This window comes from Trachemys scripta, chromosome 4, assembly GCF_013100865.1.
Source record: "Trachemys scripta elegans isolate TJP31775 chromosome 4, CAS_Tse_1.0, whole genome shotgun sequence".
Classification (NCBI taxonomy): domain Eukaryota; kingdom Metazoa; phylum Chordata; order Testudines; family Emydidae; genus Trachemys; species Trachemys scripta.
In genome coordinates, this window is record NC_048301.1 from 28,928,151 (window position 1) to 28,942,754 (window position 14,604).

General features: G+C 44.2%; 1 protein-coding gene across 2 annotated transcripts in view; it reads left to right on the top strand.

Moving 5' to 3' along the window:
• Window positions 1–442: 442 nt before the first annotated feature.
• PRIMA1 (proline rich membrane anchor 1) overlaps window positions 443–14,604 on the top strand; it is a 74,424-nt gene continuing 60,262 nt past the window's right edge. Inside the window, exons 1-3 of one of the 2 annotated variants that reach the window (XM_034768146.1) lie at window positions 443–1,474; window positions 1,800–1,936; window positions 9,672–9,822. In XM_034768146.1, the coding sequence (XP_034624037.1) occupies window positions 1,844–1,936; window positions 9,672–9,822 (244 nt within the window). In that variant the 5' untranslated portion in view covers window positions 443–1,474; window positions 1,800–1,843. The remainder of the gene's footprint in view (window positions 1,475–1,799; window positions 1,937–9,671; window positions 9,823–14,604) is intronic. The other variant, XM_034768145.1, reaches the window with a different exon arrangement.

Sequence of the window (14,604 nt, forward strand, 5' to 3'; positions counted from 1 at the left end):
AGCTCCCTTTGATTGCAATAGGAGCAGCAGGTGCTTAGCGCCTTTGAAAATCAGGCCAGTAACCTCTCTCGTCCTGTTTCCCTCTCTTTAAAACGGGGATGATGATACTTTCCTGACCTTGCTGGGGTGCACTGGGGCTAAATCCATCAATACTGTAAAGTGCTTTGAGATCCTCAGATGGCAGGTGCTGTAGAAACATTCATACTAATTGATTGTATTTTCTATAATTGTGCCTCCTATAGTAGCCACTTGTATAGAAATGAGTAAAACAATTAAACCTGCAAGTGTTCCTGGGCTTCACTTATTCCACTGAGGTGGCCCATGGGGGGCGGGGGGGCAGTTGTTGGCAAAGCCACACTCGCCTCCCAAAACGCTGCTAACTTGCCTCCAGCAGCAATGGGGCGGGGGGAGGAGGAGAGGGGAAGCTTGTCAGTTTCCAACCTGCAATGATCTTTTAATGAGTGTGGGAGAAAACCCCTGAGCCTCCCAAGAAGAAATCCCCGATCGAGTGTCATCAGCCGAGCCTAGGAGGGAAGAAAAAGCACCGAGCCAAGTGCCAAACACACAATGGGCTTGCTAGATGGATATGAAAAATCACTGCAGCAGCAGCAGGCAGGGGAGAGATTAAATTCACAGGCGAGCCAGGAGCCTCTGGCTTTGCTCTCATATCCCCCCCCCTCCTTTTGCATGTGCAGCGCCTCTCCAGCCCGGTTGTCCTCGCTGCTCCCTCCCCATGGGCTCTGCACAGCCGACCTCTCTCTCTCTCTCTGCTGTTTCTTGGGGCTCTGGTGATGGACAGCTGAGGATCTGGTACCCAAAGGAACTGGGCAGGCACTAGACACCAACCCCACTACTTGCGGGAAGGGAGCTCTGTGCGGACCGGAGCAGTTGATCTCTTCGCTTTTGGGGAGGAGGGGGGCTAGAGGGAGCGGATTTCACAGCTGATTTCGCTTGGGCTCCTGGTCTGGCACTTTTTCTTTGGGCAGCCTGCGGTTTTGTTGCAATTGCAGAGAGAGAAAGAGGGAGGGATTGCTCCGAGACTTGGACTATCCTCTGGGGCTTCGCATCCTACCTCCAGCCATTGAGACCAAGTGGCATTTTGCAGGCTGGACCTCAGGTTCATTTTCGGGCGGTGGGCTGTTTTATTCCCTCCCTTGTCCTCCCTCCTCGGAGCCAGAGAGACACACACAGGACTGGCCGGGCTTTTGCTTTTTCTTTTTGGCTGGGCAAGCTCTTGTTCTGAGAAAGGAGCCCCTCACCTCCGCCCTCCCTCCCCCCGATGAGAGGCTGCTGGGCTCCAGGGATCCGGCTCAGCAGCGAGCGGAGGCAAAGCCAGGGGGCAGCCAGGCGGTGCACCAGCTGCTACTGATCCCGCTGCAAACTTTTCTACCTGCACCCGGTGCCCCGCCACGGCATGTAAAGGAAGCGCCAGCAGCGTCCTGCTTCACCTGAGAGCCCGAGCCCAGCCCCCCGGGTAAGAAGGAAAACAACCGGGTTGCCCTGCACGGCAGGAGCTGCTCTGAGAGCATCACCAACACCCATTCCCTTGGGGAGGGGGGTCCCCGCCGCTGGCATGCCCGAGGGGGAGGGGAGAAGGGGAAGCTGGCGGGGGAGGGGGTGCGCGTCTTGCTGACCGGGGAAGCCAGGACTTGCTTGTAGCTGCGAAGCTTTCCAAAGGCCCCTTCCCCACCCACCCCTTTAGAAATAAAGTTGGGAAGATCTCGGGGAGGGAGGCACCGCGCTCTGCGGCTGGGAGTGCGATCGGAAACGCCTTTGCTGTGCGCTCTCCCCCCGTTCAGTTACCCAGGTCGTGAGCTGACGAGCCCCTTCGCCCAGAGGAGTGATGCTGATCAGAGAGCTGCTGCTGCTCCTCCACTGCTGCTGGCCTTCCCTGCTGCTGCACTGTGCCCTCCACCCCCTCTGGGGCGTCATTCAGGTAACTCCAACCTTGCCCCAGCCCCGGGCACTTTTAACTCAGAAGTTGGGTCGGAGGGGGCAGGCAGCACAGATGAACATCTGGCGTTATTTACTGATGCCCTGTGGCCATAGCCCGGAGTGGGAGAAGGGAGAGGACTCTCTTGAGCTGGAAATAATCACTGCTGGTTGGGGTCCTGGGGCTTCCTGCCCCATACTCTCCTGGTGGGGTTTGGAAATAAGTGGTGTTTGATAGCTTCATCTCCTGGATTAGGAGAGTGTTTAGAGACAGATACATATTCCTGTACAGTTAAAAAAGATGAAATTGGAGATCACTGTCACCCAGAGCCGGAGAAAGAGACTCTAAGACTTCCTGTAAAATCCAGAGTGCCATTTAGATCTCTGAATGCTGCACTCCCGCCACCTTTAAAGTCTGTCTGTCATTACTGCTGAAGATGGTTTTTAGTTTACAGGTCAAAATGGTGCATTTAGAACAACTTCTAATTGCTTGGGTTTGACTCAAAAGTGTGTGGTTTTAAATGGCTTTTTATATTTTTGGCATCTCAGACATACCCCGCTTTTAAATTGTTTCCTTATTTTCATATACTTCTGAATATTTGAATGTGCTACAGAGAACTTCAGTGACCTCTCACAGTTCAGATGGACTTGCACAGCATGCACATGGTGATATATACAAATGTTAAACAACAATACTAGAGAGACAAGGTGGATGAGGTAAAATCTTTTATTGGACCAACTTCTGTTGATGAGAGAGACAAGCTTTTGAGCTTACACAGAGTTCTTCTTCAGCTCACCTCACCGACAGAAGTTGGTCCAATAAAAGATATTACCTCACCCACCTTGTCTCTCTAATACCCTGGGACCAACACGGCTACACCACTTCAAAAAACAATACTGTCATTCATTACTTACAGCGATTTGTAAACTCATCCAGGGACATACTTTGTGTCCATCTCTGTCTGCAAAGAAACAATCACACTTTTGGTGCTGTCTTAATAATAAATATTAAAATTATATACACAGAGAGAGAGAGAGAGAGAGATGGAATGCACATGTGCGTGTATTTTATATGATGAGTGAAATCCTGGCCCCAGTGAAGTCAATAGGGACAACTCACACTCATTTCCATGGGGCCAGGATTTCTGCATGTATAAAATAGACTATGTATATACACACAGAGAATTGTTCAGATTTTAATTTTTGCAAATTGTTGACTTTGGAAACTGATAGTCGTCCATGTAGCAGGGAGGAATAGCCCAATATATGTAGCTGTTGCTTGCCTAGTTATAATTCCAATTTCTTTTGATTACAGCTGATTACAGAGAGACACAGAGGCTTTTCTAGGGAGTCTAAGTGATCAACACTTGTTCTTTCTGAGCAAGATGTGGTTGATCTTTTTAAACATGTTGACAGTGAGAGGGTTTAGAGTGTAATTACTATAGGTGGCAATATGTACAAAACAAGGAACACATTGGGGAAGTGCTGAAAGCCTCATTCTGGTAATTTTTGGCATGGTGTCTGAAGTGTCTCTGAACTGAGAATTCGCTGGATAAAAGCTGAATCAGCTTTGTCCATTCGCAGCCTCTGACTGTTATGTGGTGTGACCTTGATCGTAATGTGGGGTGACCAGTGACCTTGCTGCAGATGGACTCAGAAAAAACAGCAGACTAAAATGGACAGTGATCTTCCAATTCAGGCAACCAGGAAACCAGCAAAGCTAACTAAAACACATCCCTTTGATATTTTACACTTTATTTATAATATGTCTTCAAAGTAGTAATTGATGAGCTAGTTGAGTACTGTTTCAGCACAGAGCAACTGCAGTTTCTTTTTTGGCGAAAACATAGCAAAGACTTAATGTCCTTTACTCTCTGTTCTAAACTTAGTGGACTCCAAAAGATTACACTGGGATTTTTTATTTGTTTTAACATTTGTCTTTCATAAGATCTGTGAGCTCTCCAACTGCAATAAATTATTTATTCATTCTGCTGACTGTCCGGCGCTAGAATTCAGATGGCTAAACTAGTTTCTGTAATTGAAAGTGTGTACATTTAAGGAAAATGCAATGATGTGACAAGAGCAGCATTTTGAAAACCATCTCCTTCAAAAGATCAGGCAGTCACCAAAATTTGCATGAGCACCCATCATACAAGTCACTCAGGTGATTTAATTAAAAATAAATCAATAATATTTTAAATAGGTTGTGAAACAGGCACACCAGAGTTGTCCAGGCTTCCTCTGCAATAGTTTAGAAGTTCTACTGCCTGATTCTTGATTTATAACTGCAACATTTTTAGTGTTTTGTGTGAGTCCAGTCAATCTGCTCATATTAGAGTTTTTACTTGCCCACCCCACCCAATTATAAAAGGTCATGCATGGAATAGCCAAGAGTGTCCTTAATGAGGCATGAGGTTTGCACATTCTTTGTATTAAACCTTAAACTGAGCCATGCATTATCCATATATGATCCTAGCTCTTTTACCAATACGAATTCCCTTCCATCACAGATTAGACTCAAGGGGAAAATCATCCCAGGTACAAGTTCTTATAAGTAAATGGGCCAAGATTTGGGGTCATATCCAACCCTGGTGTAACTTCATTTACTAAGAAGGGATGAATTTGATCCATAATCTTTAGCTAAATAAGCCGAGCCTCCTAACTTTGCCCAGACTAACTAGAATAATTCTGTAGCAACTTTTCTGTTTTTCAGGAAATTAATGAAACACTCTCAGGAAAAAAGTAGGACATACCCAGAGACCCTGGGTTCCATGAGCATGTTGTCAATACTGGTCCAGTTAGGTTACCCACACCTGAGGGAAGTAGAAGAGTTGCCAGAAATAGTGAATTGCAGTGGTGCAGGTCCAGTCCAAGTCCAAATTTTCCTCTATAGCATTTTCCAGACTTAACCTTTCCATGTGGTCCACACAGCTAAAAGTCTTTTCCAGGCCCTTACTGTTCTCTCACAGTCATGCCCCCTTTCTCTCTCCGTTCTGTCAATGATACCCATCTGACTTTCTCATTTATCTTCTGTTCCCATCACTCTCTTTGCTCTTCCTTGCATGCTGCTCCTTGCACATGGACTACTTTACCTGAACTAATCTTCCATGAATGTTTGTACAAACGGATTTTTATTTACCTAAGTATTAGGAAATGTCTAACCTTTATGCAAAATACATTCACATAAATTGTTCAAACAATTATGAATAATGAAAACATTAATAAAAATCAGCTCTGTCCATAGGTAATTTGAGAATGGAGAAAGGAGTAAATTCTTTGCTACTGATGGATCACCTAGCTCTAAGCCCAGGCAACCTGACAGGCCAACCTGACAAATTAATGAATGTATTGAGAAAGCCAGATTCAAAACAAAAGAATTAATTTTTTTAGACAGGACAATGAGACAAAACTTCTCAGCCATGTCCAGCAATAGGAACTGTCACTGAAAGCTCAAAGATCAAGGAAACAAATCCTGATCAAAAGAGATCTACAGATCACTAGTGACCCCTTGCAAAGACAATCTTTGGGCAATAAACTGAATGGAAGCCATACTGATATTTGTCTGAAAATTCCTTGTTTATTAAGTGTTTCTGAAGTTTTTCTGTGGCTAAGTTAACATTTGACAAAATGAACAAACAGTAAAGCTTGAGACAGGTCCGTAATTAGCAGAATCTTCCATAAAAGGTCTAGACTTTTTCAACATACCTTTCACTCCTGTCATCTTCTGTAAAGGCAGCTGACCTTGCATTGTACACATTAGATACAGAAAAAGATCTCTTAGGTCATGTGTTTCATCAGTCTCTGCCAGAGCAGGATTGCTCCCTACAGTAAATTTTCTACATTTAGGTTTAAAAGACTCAAGTAATGGCCTTTCATCAGAAGACTAATAGAAATCATCAGAAGTAAAGATTTTCCTGAGACTGAGCCAACATTTTTCATATTCTTTTTCTTAATTCTATCTAATTACTCCTAGTTAATCCCCTTGTAATAATATTTAACTAATCCTCTCCTATTATAAGGCTTTCATTCCTCTCTGGTTAGTCCTCTTTCAGCAAACCTATACATCTTTAGTGTTTTTAAAGATCTTTCCCTTTAAGACAACCCCTTGAGTAAGGGTGAAATCTACAATGTTCATCATAATTACTGAAAATTTCCAGATGCTCTGCTGTGTGACAAGGCAGCCAAGGGAGTGAAAGCCCACCCCTTTGAATCTCAGCCATTTGCTGAGAATAAATCAGTGTGAGGAAACATAGCCAATATGGACTAAGGCATCAAAAATACCCCAAAAACGAAACAGAAATAGGATGCTCCACTGGAGTATGGCTGGACACATATAGGGTTAATCTTGTCTGCAAAATAATTGAGAAAAAATGTCCACTGGATTCTGAGGACATGCTATTACCAGTCCACTGTAAAACAGCCTCTGGGGATTTAAAAGGCAATCAATAGTTCTAAAAATAGACAGAGCCTTTTGGCCTTGGCTGATATTAAATTAGAGTAATAAGTCAATCTAGCCTTCCCATACCATCACTATCATCGTATGTTTATACACAGGGCTTCTTCTAGGCTGTAAATGAAGAGTTTGCTCCGAATCCCTCCAGTGTTATTCCATCCCATCACTAGTCACCTCCATTTTCCCTGGCTCCCAAGTAATTTTAGTGACCTAAAGTAAGCACCAAATTAAATACCAGGACAAGGGACTATATAGTTAAGAGTTGATAGCCTCCTTAGTTAGCTGCCAATGTGCATGGAATGATATTGCCCCACAACCTCCCTGATGAGTATACATTTTATCACTACCAACCAAAGCCATGAAAGACCCCAGGTCACAGCCCAGCACAGGTCACTAGAGTTCAGCATTGTAGCAAGCTAGTGTTTTAACTACTGGGCTATTGCTGAAACTATCATTAATACAACAATACTATATATAAGTAGTGTAAGAATAATGAACATGACATATAGATTCTTTTGAGGCTTGTGAACTCTGGGAGCTCAATTTAAAGAGAAAAAGAAGCCCACTTACCAATCAGATTTATCACCAGCTCTGGAGGATTATACAGTTGAGTCACTTTGATTCATAAGTGTTCAAAGAGTCCATGCAAGTTCCTGGAAACTTTTGGGGATGGTCTATAACTGTCTCTTTATTACTTCCTGATTGTAAGGGAGACAGTTGGAAAGTATTTGTGATTAAATCTGTTTTTTCCTATATTTGGTCATAGATTTTGATAAGCTGTTTAAGGTACTGAATCTTCTGAGGCGTGCTGTTCGGAGCCTCTCTCCAACTCATCACTTTTTCTTTTCCCTTTTGCACTCACTGCTGTTTGAGCTACAAAATACTGTTTCCAAATAACCAAAGCCACAGGGTGTATTTAGGTACACAATGCATGTGAACAGTACTGTGTGCACCAGTGGTACATTTGTTAAAACTGCAGTTTTTGTATATGGCCAGAAATATATGAGTATAATGTATGTAACTTTAATGTGGCCAGAAGATGGCATAAACTATACTTTCCCTTTGCAAGGATCAATGCATTTTATTGTAATCAAATGACAGTTAATCAAAAATTACTAGAAAGACCATTACTAATATTACTTCCACACAGCATCCTCTATAAAACCCTGGTTCAGTAAAGCACTCCTATTCAAGACTGCACTTATGTACATGCTTAAGTCCTATTTACTTCACAGGGACTTAAGTATGTACTTAAGTGCTCTCCTAAATCAAGGTCTAAAAATGCATGTTAGACATTCTTTTTCTTAATTTCTGAGTCTTATCTCCTCAAAATAGGATCTTGCATAGATTATTTTAAATAGGAGTTTAAATTAATTTCAAAAGAAGTTGACTTAGAGACCTCTAGAACTAAATACTCATTGGAAGCTATTGGGATGCTTGCATAATTTCACTTTTACCAGAGGTTCACCTCTCTTGCTTAATCTTTCTACATTTTCTGTGGTCTCAGATGAGTCATTTTAGGATTCATCGATATTTTTAAAGTTGATAATTGTGTAAATATTATATTACTATTGTAATGCATTACAACTAGTTGTCCTGACGTATCAAGATGCTGAGTATATTTTATACCAGGGGTCACCAAATTAAAAACATGAGGCAAATGATACCTACAGGCCCCTACAATGGCCCATAGCCACCTTTATCATTAGCATGTCACACAGGTTATGGGTCACAGCATGTGGTATTCCATCTTGATTGAAATGAGTGTGTGGTTCATGTGGTCCTCAGATGGACAAAGTTTGGGCTGTCTTGTCTTATGTTTACAATAGCCAGAAGTGAAAGGGCTAACACAATAGATTCTGGACATAAAGAAAAGGTAGTTTTCATAGTATAGAAAAAGAGATCTAATTTGGCCCTCAGTTCTGCCATAAATCAATCACTATCCTGGCAAATCCCAATGGGACTTGGTCTCCCTTGCAAATTGAGCACCATCTGGGTCAATCTGTGGCAAAGTTGCCTAAGGTGGTTTGGTTAAGGTGACCAGACAGCAAGTGTGAAAAATTGGGACGGGGGTGGGGTGTAATAGGAGCCTATATAAGAAAAAGACCCCAAAATCGGGACTGTCCTTATAAAAATCGGGACATCTGGTCACCCTAGGTATGGTTGTATATTCAATTTATGTCCACCACTGGCAGTATCTTGTCATGCCACCTAAGCTTTTGATGCCCACGTGATTGTTGGCTGTGTAGCAGCGTTCCTTGATATACATACTTAGGAATTCTTTGGTTTTCCATTCTTATAATATGCCTATACCAAGAAAGCTACCAAAACTGAAACAGTACTGATGGAGGCAGTTGCTGGGTTTGGCTTGGAATAGCCTCATTTCTGATCTTGTTCAGCGACTTGATATGATGCAGCTGACAAAGAGAATGAGAATAGAAAACCTCAAAACAATGTTCTTCAGCCTTCCTCAGCACCCATATTTCACTTCTCTACAATAGAGTTGGTATAACTGTGGTTCTGTAGGTCCGCAGCACTGTAGCCAGCTTGCTATCATGATGTACCCAGAGAGAACACAGAAGGGCCCAAAACATGGCAGCAGCTGCTGATATACAAGTGTCCAAATATTTCAAGCATCCTCTAGCACTGTCTGTGATGCTGCCCAAATATTTGACAGTTGCCATCTGTTCAATATCCCCCCTGAACAGGTTAATACTGAGGTGGTTGTAATCTGGAGATAGAGGCTGATTGATGGTAACAGCCAGGGAATTAGTTTTATCTGGATTAATAACCAACCAGATCAGCCATCAGCTGCAGTGATCTCACCAAACTAAGACAACAAGACAATTGAAGCAGAATGGCGTTCAGCTCAATGCCACAGACAGCTGTCACCTCAAGCTTTCCATCAATCACTCAATATCGATATTGAACAACAATGGTGACAGACCGCAGCCTTGCCGAACTCCTGAGGAGATAGGAAACCGTGCCATGTGTGTGCCATTGACTTGAATGCAGCTTTCCATTCCATTACAGAGCTCTTCTATCAATGACATTCTCTTCCCAAAGATGCCAAGTCACCTCATCAGAACTCACAAATGTGCTTGTACTTGTTTTTTTAACCTATTTCTGCCGTAAGGAAAAAGAACCTAATTCTGCCCACAGAAGCTATTGGGGTTCTGTGTGTGTGCCTGAGGGCAGAATTTGGCCCTAAGCATCTTGTAATGTTTATTAACTCTCTTTAGCTTGAGATACGGTTCCAGGAACTAATTCATATTTTTCTTTACAGATCATTCAAGGTGAACCACAGAAGTCATGTTCCAAGTCTGTAGCAGAGAAGGTTACGGAGAGTTGCCAGCAAATCTGCCAGTGTAGACCACCTCCTCTATTACCACCACCTCCACCACCCCCACCACCTCCTAGGTTGCTTGTGGTCCCAAGTAAGTAAAGATTGGTACTACTGCCATATGTCAGAGGGAGGAGTGGAAAATGGGGGGCATTTGGACAGATGGAAAGTGAAAAAGTGCAAGAGGGCACAATTAAACTTGGTTGTAATTTTTCACATAGTGAATGGGAAAAAATGTTCTCGGTAAAAGTAGAAATGTATTTTCTGATCAATTAATAATGTTCTGCTTTTATAGAGGATCCAGAGAAAATTCTTCCCCTCATTAAGCTTTGTGTTCCCTTGTGCTAAATGACTCACTAATGACCTAGCCTCAGGGAATGTAGTCCCCACCTGGTTTTCTATATTTTCCCCTTGTTTGCATGATCATTTTAAAATATTTTATGACTCACTTGTTACTGAGTCTGCAGCTTAGAGATCTTTAGGTGGCTTCCCTTACGTACACCACAAAAAAAATCAGTCTCCATGAATAAGCTAAAAGCCAAACAATATGACTAGAGTTAGTTTTTGCTCAATTGAAGTCAATAGAGCTATGCCAGTTTAAACCAACTGTCGGCTTGGCCTGTTTGTAACTTGATTATTTAAAAGTACAGTAACGGTGAGAGACATGTCAAGAATGAAAAGCTCAAGCAAGCAGACTGTGCTCTCAGCTCGCTCTCTCTCTCTCTCTCTCTATATATATATATATATATATAGAGAGAGAGAGAGAGAGAGAGAGCACGGAAACACAAAATACATATCCCCAGCCCCACCCAACTGGTGCATACAAACTCCAAGTAAATGGGAGGAAATGTGTACATTTTACCAGGCCCCGGTCACAAGGCCATCACTGTGAGGAGAAAAAAAAAAATCAAACTAAATTGTGGATGCTTGAGTTGGACTAAATGTTATTTATATAATCTTGGTGAGTATGTTTGTACTTTTCTCTCTGTGTGGGTTGGGATGGAGGCTTGTGTTATGAGTTTGCCCTAGGCCCAGTGAAATGTTGCTCATGCACACCCATTATGCCGTTGCTATTACAAGCTATAGGCAGGAGTAGTAGTTGGAGGCCACTTCTCCCATGACATACAGGTTTGTGGATCTAGAGTTAGCCAAAAGAGATTAGAAGCATTATGTTGACCTTCATCAGTGGGCAACCCCTCAAATCGCAGTTGGAGATAAAGTATGGCTCCAACAGAATACCTTGACTCTAATCTAACTTCCTTGAAGGCTGGGTACTGATATCTTGTCCAATTCTGGGTGACCCAGCAGATCAGCCCTGTGGCCTCCAAACTCCATCTGCCTAGGGCGATGAAAATGCACCTGGTATTTTACATCTACTTGCTGAAAAATTACACTGACCACTCCTCCCTCGGATGAGTACAACTGCCATCTCCACCCATCGTAGTCCAGGGGCTGGAGGAATATCTAGTGAAGCAGATCTAGGCCTCCAAAATTCTCCCAAGGAAAGCTCATGTACTCTGTTGATTAGGAGGGTTATGGTCCAGCTGATGGTTCATGGGAGCCCGCCAAAAATATACATGCACCTGACCTGCTTCAAGAATTTCATTGGTCACACCCTCATAAACTTGGCTCAAAGACACCTGGTAGGCATCTTTTGAAGAGGGGGTAATTTAATGAGTCATTTTTGAGCCTAACGAATGCTCTCTGAGCCTTAGCCTGATGAGCCATCCCTGAGTATGATTACCTCAGGGCTCCACATCAAATCAACTAGGGCTCAGGCAATCCACAGGCAAAGGTCTATCCAGGTGACCCCAAGGCCAGGGATATAGGCTCCCCATAAGAGCAGCCACACCAGTCTGCTGGTGAGGTAGCAACATTGAGGAGTATCCCCTGCCGCTTGGTGGTTCTGACAGACTGATCCTGTTCCAGCCCCAGCTGCTTCCTGCTCCAGCCTTGTTCCAACCCCACTCTTGGTTCCTGATTCCTGCTCTGCCCCAGGCTCTGGTCCCTGGCCTGACCACTAGGCCTGACAATTCACTTCTCAGTTCTGACACCAAGAAGTTCCGAGGCAGCACCAGGAAGCAGACTCTCCTTGCAGTGTAGTTCCCTTGAAAGGTGGAGGCAGGGTTAGCCCCACAAAACAGGCACTATGTTGACTGGCCTAGGTGAACAATGTGGAGGAAAATCCCTTGTGGCATCCCCAAGCTCCTTCATGGGTTTTCTCCACATGAAGGCTGTTTTAGGGCCTTACAGCAATGTTTAGATTCTCCTCCTAGATGCTTCTAGTTCCTTCAGAAAGGAGTTCCATATTCCAGAGTATCTATCTAATTTGTTTATATTTTTGCAAATTAGTCTCTCCAAAAAGGCAACCTGCACTATTAATTCCTACCTTTGCCTTTAATAAACTCCCTGGGAGGTCAGTGTTGCAATGTACATCTATTACCCTTCAAGTTATTACCTGAAGGGAAATGTAACCCTTTTGTAGTGTCTCTTGACTATTTATCACTCAATTTATCAATCCCCAAAGATTCTAATGGTGCCTTACTTCCCTCTTCTAATGCAAAGGCCACCAACTCTTGCACGTGGGGTGAGAAGGCATTCACTGAACATTTGAAGAAGGGTATTTCATAAGTTTATTACTGCAGAGGAGAAAAGGAGCAGAAAAACCCAGACCTGTCCATTGCTATTATCTTCATCTAGGAGAGTGTCTTGTATCTCTGCCATGCCACAGGAGTCTAAGGCAACAAAATAATAGTGCTTTGAACCCTTGAAAAATATACTGTGTACTGACAACCTGAAAAAGGGAGATCAAGGTTTTAAATATCAGGAACAATCTTTGTCAGCATTGGAGAAGACACTGTGTACATTTATACCGACCCTGTTTCCCTGAGCGACCGAACCCCAAATGATTAATTTTTTAACAAGTTATTGTGTTTTAAATATATCAAAAATAAATTGCACGTCCCATTCCCTAGTACATTTTAGGCTAGCAAAAGACTAAACCAAAACTTTAAGTGCCATGAATTAACATAAGTGTCTAGCAATCCCTCTATTGCAACAGTGTGCAAGTATTCTTGTTAAATATCAGTGTTATGGATGTTTCCTCTAAACAACTGTAGTGCCCCCTCTCCACCCGGTTACCTTTTTTAATGCCAATCTACTTACAGGTGTTGATGGACAGGTCTGGGTTTTTCTGGATCCCGCCACCCACTTAGCAGGGTGTATCTTCTTTATTTTTTTCCTATGAATTTATTTGGCGGTGCCTTCACCCCCCTCGCTCCTTCCTGGCAGGGTTACCAGAGCAGCTTGGGAGGAAAATTTTAATTACAGGGTAATTCCCACTTACTTGCCAGATAGTTGGAGACTTCCAAGAAATAATACAAACACATACAATATAGTCAACACAATAATTATATTAACAAGAGACAAATATGACATAACAAGGTAAAACTATTTTTAGGGTCATCGGTGCCCATGCTGATAATACCCGTGACTTTCCCCAGTCACGTGACCTGATGTAGCAAATATAAGATTAGCATCCCATTGGTACACGTACTTTGTTGGGGTCCTTGATGATTTATGGCCACAAAATTCTTCTCCACAGTGGTCAAGCAGTGTGTCTGACTGGGTTCAGTACAGCCCAAAGGACTCACAAGTAGGAGGAGGTGGTAAGTCTGTCCATAGGTTTAATATGCAGCAGGTTATAAAATCCCCAAACCTTTACTCCCTGGCTTGAGGACACAGTTCAGGGAGTAGGGGGTCCCCAAAACAAGTTCCCTGACTAACTTAAAGATGGTGCACTCACAAACTCCATGAATGATCGTCAGGTTCAGAGATGACTCTGGACTCCTCAGTCACTGCAGAGGGGCTGATCTCTACTGGCAGGGATCCTTTTCAGACAGGAGTCAGGCTGCTTCTGGTCCCAGGATTTCCCCTTACCACAAAGGGGTGCAGGGCTCAAGGTGCAGATTACACAACTATACTAAAATCCAAACTGTAGTTTTCTAGCCCAGCATCCAGACACATTCACAGCAGGCAGCAGCCCTGGACTAGCAGCCAGAGCAGAGCTAACCATGTGGTGACTGGTTTCACCTAGGGAGCTGGAGGGCTAACTCAGCCTGGCTGGGGACATTTCCCAGCAAAACTCTACAAACTGGGAGTCATCAGTGGAGAGGGAAAAGCCCAGCTAAGGGATCTTGCTTTCCGGTCCCTAGAGGAACCCTGCATGCAGGCCTGGGACTCACCAGCTCCCCCACACAGCCAGTCCTGCCCTTGCCCTGGCTGGCTCCAGACCGACTCAAAAATGGCTTCTCCCCTTTTGTGAGCTCCCTGGGAAGGGCATCTCACTCCCTATTGGTTGCCAGGCAGACTCTGAGTCTGCCTTGGCTCCCCCTCCCTACCAGGGACAGTGTGCCTCTCCCTGAGCGGCCAGCAGACAGAGCCCCAGGAATCTAGGTAATCTCCTTGGGGGTTACACAACATTCAGAGGGAGAGGATAGGGTTACCATATGTCCGGTTTTTCCCGGACATGTCCGGCTTTTTGGTAATCAAATCCCCGTCCGGGGGGAATTGCCAAAAAGCCGAACATGTCCAGGAAAAATACCGCTGGCCGGGCACTTCCCCTCCTGCGGCTGCTGTGCTCCCTACCTTGAGTCTTCTGCTCTCTTTAAAGCCGAGCTGCCCAAGCGCTACTGGCTTTGGGCAGCCCCCATGCTTCCGAACCCTGAGCCACCGGCCGGACACTTCCCCTCCCAGGCTCCGGGGGCTGCCCGAAGCCCGAGCGCTACCAGCTTCACGGTTTGCCAGGCAGCCTCCAGACCCTGCGCCCCCGGCTGGGCGCTTCCCCTCCCGGGCTCCAGCTGCGCTGGAGAAGCGC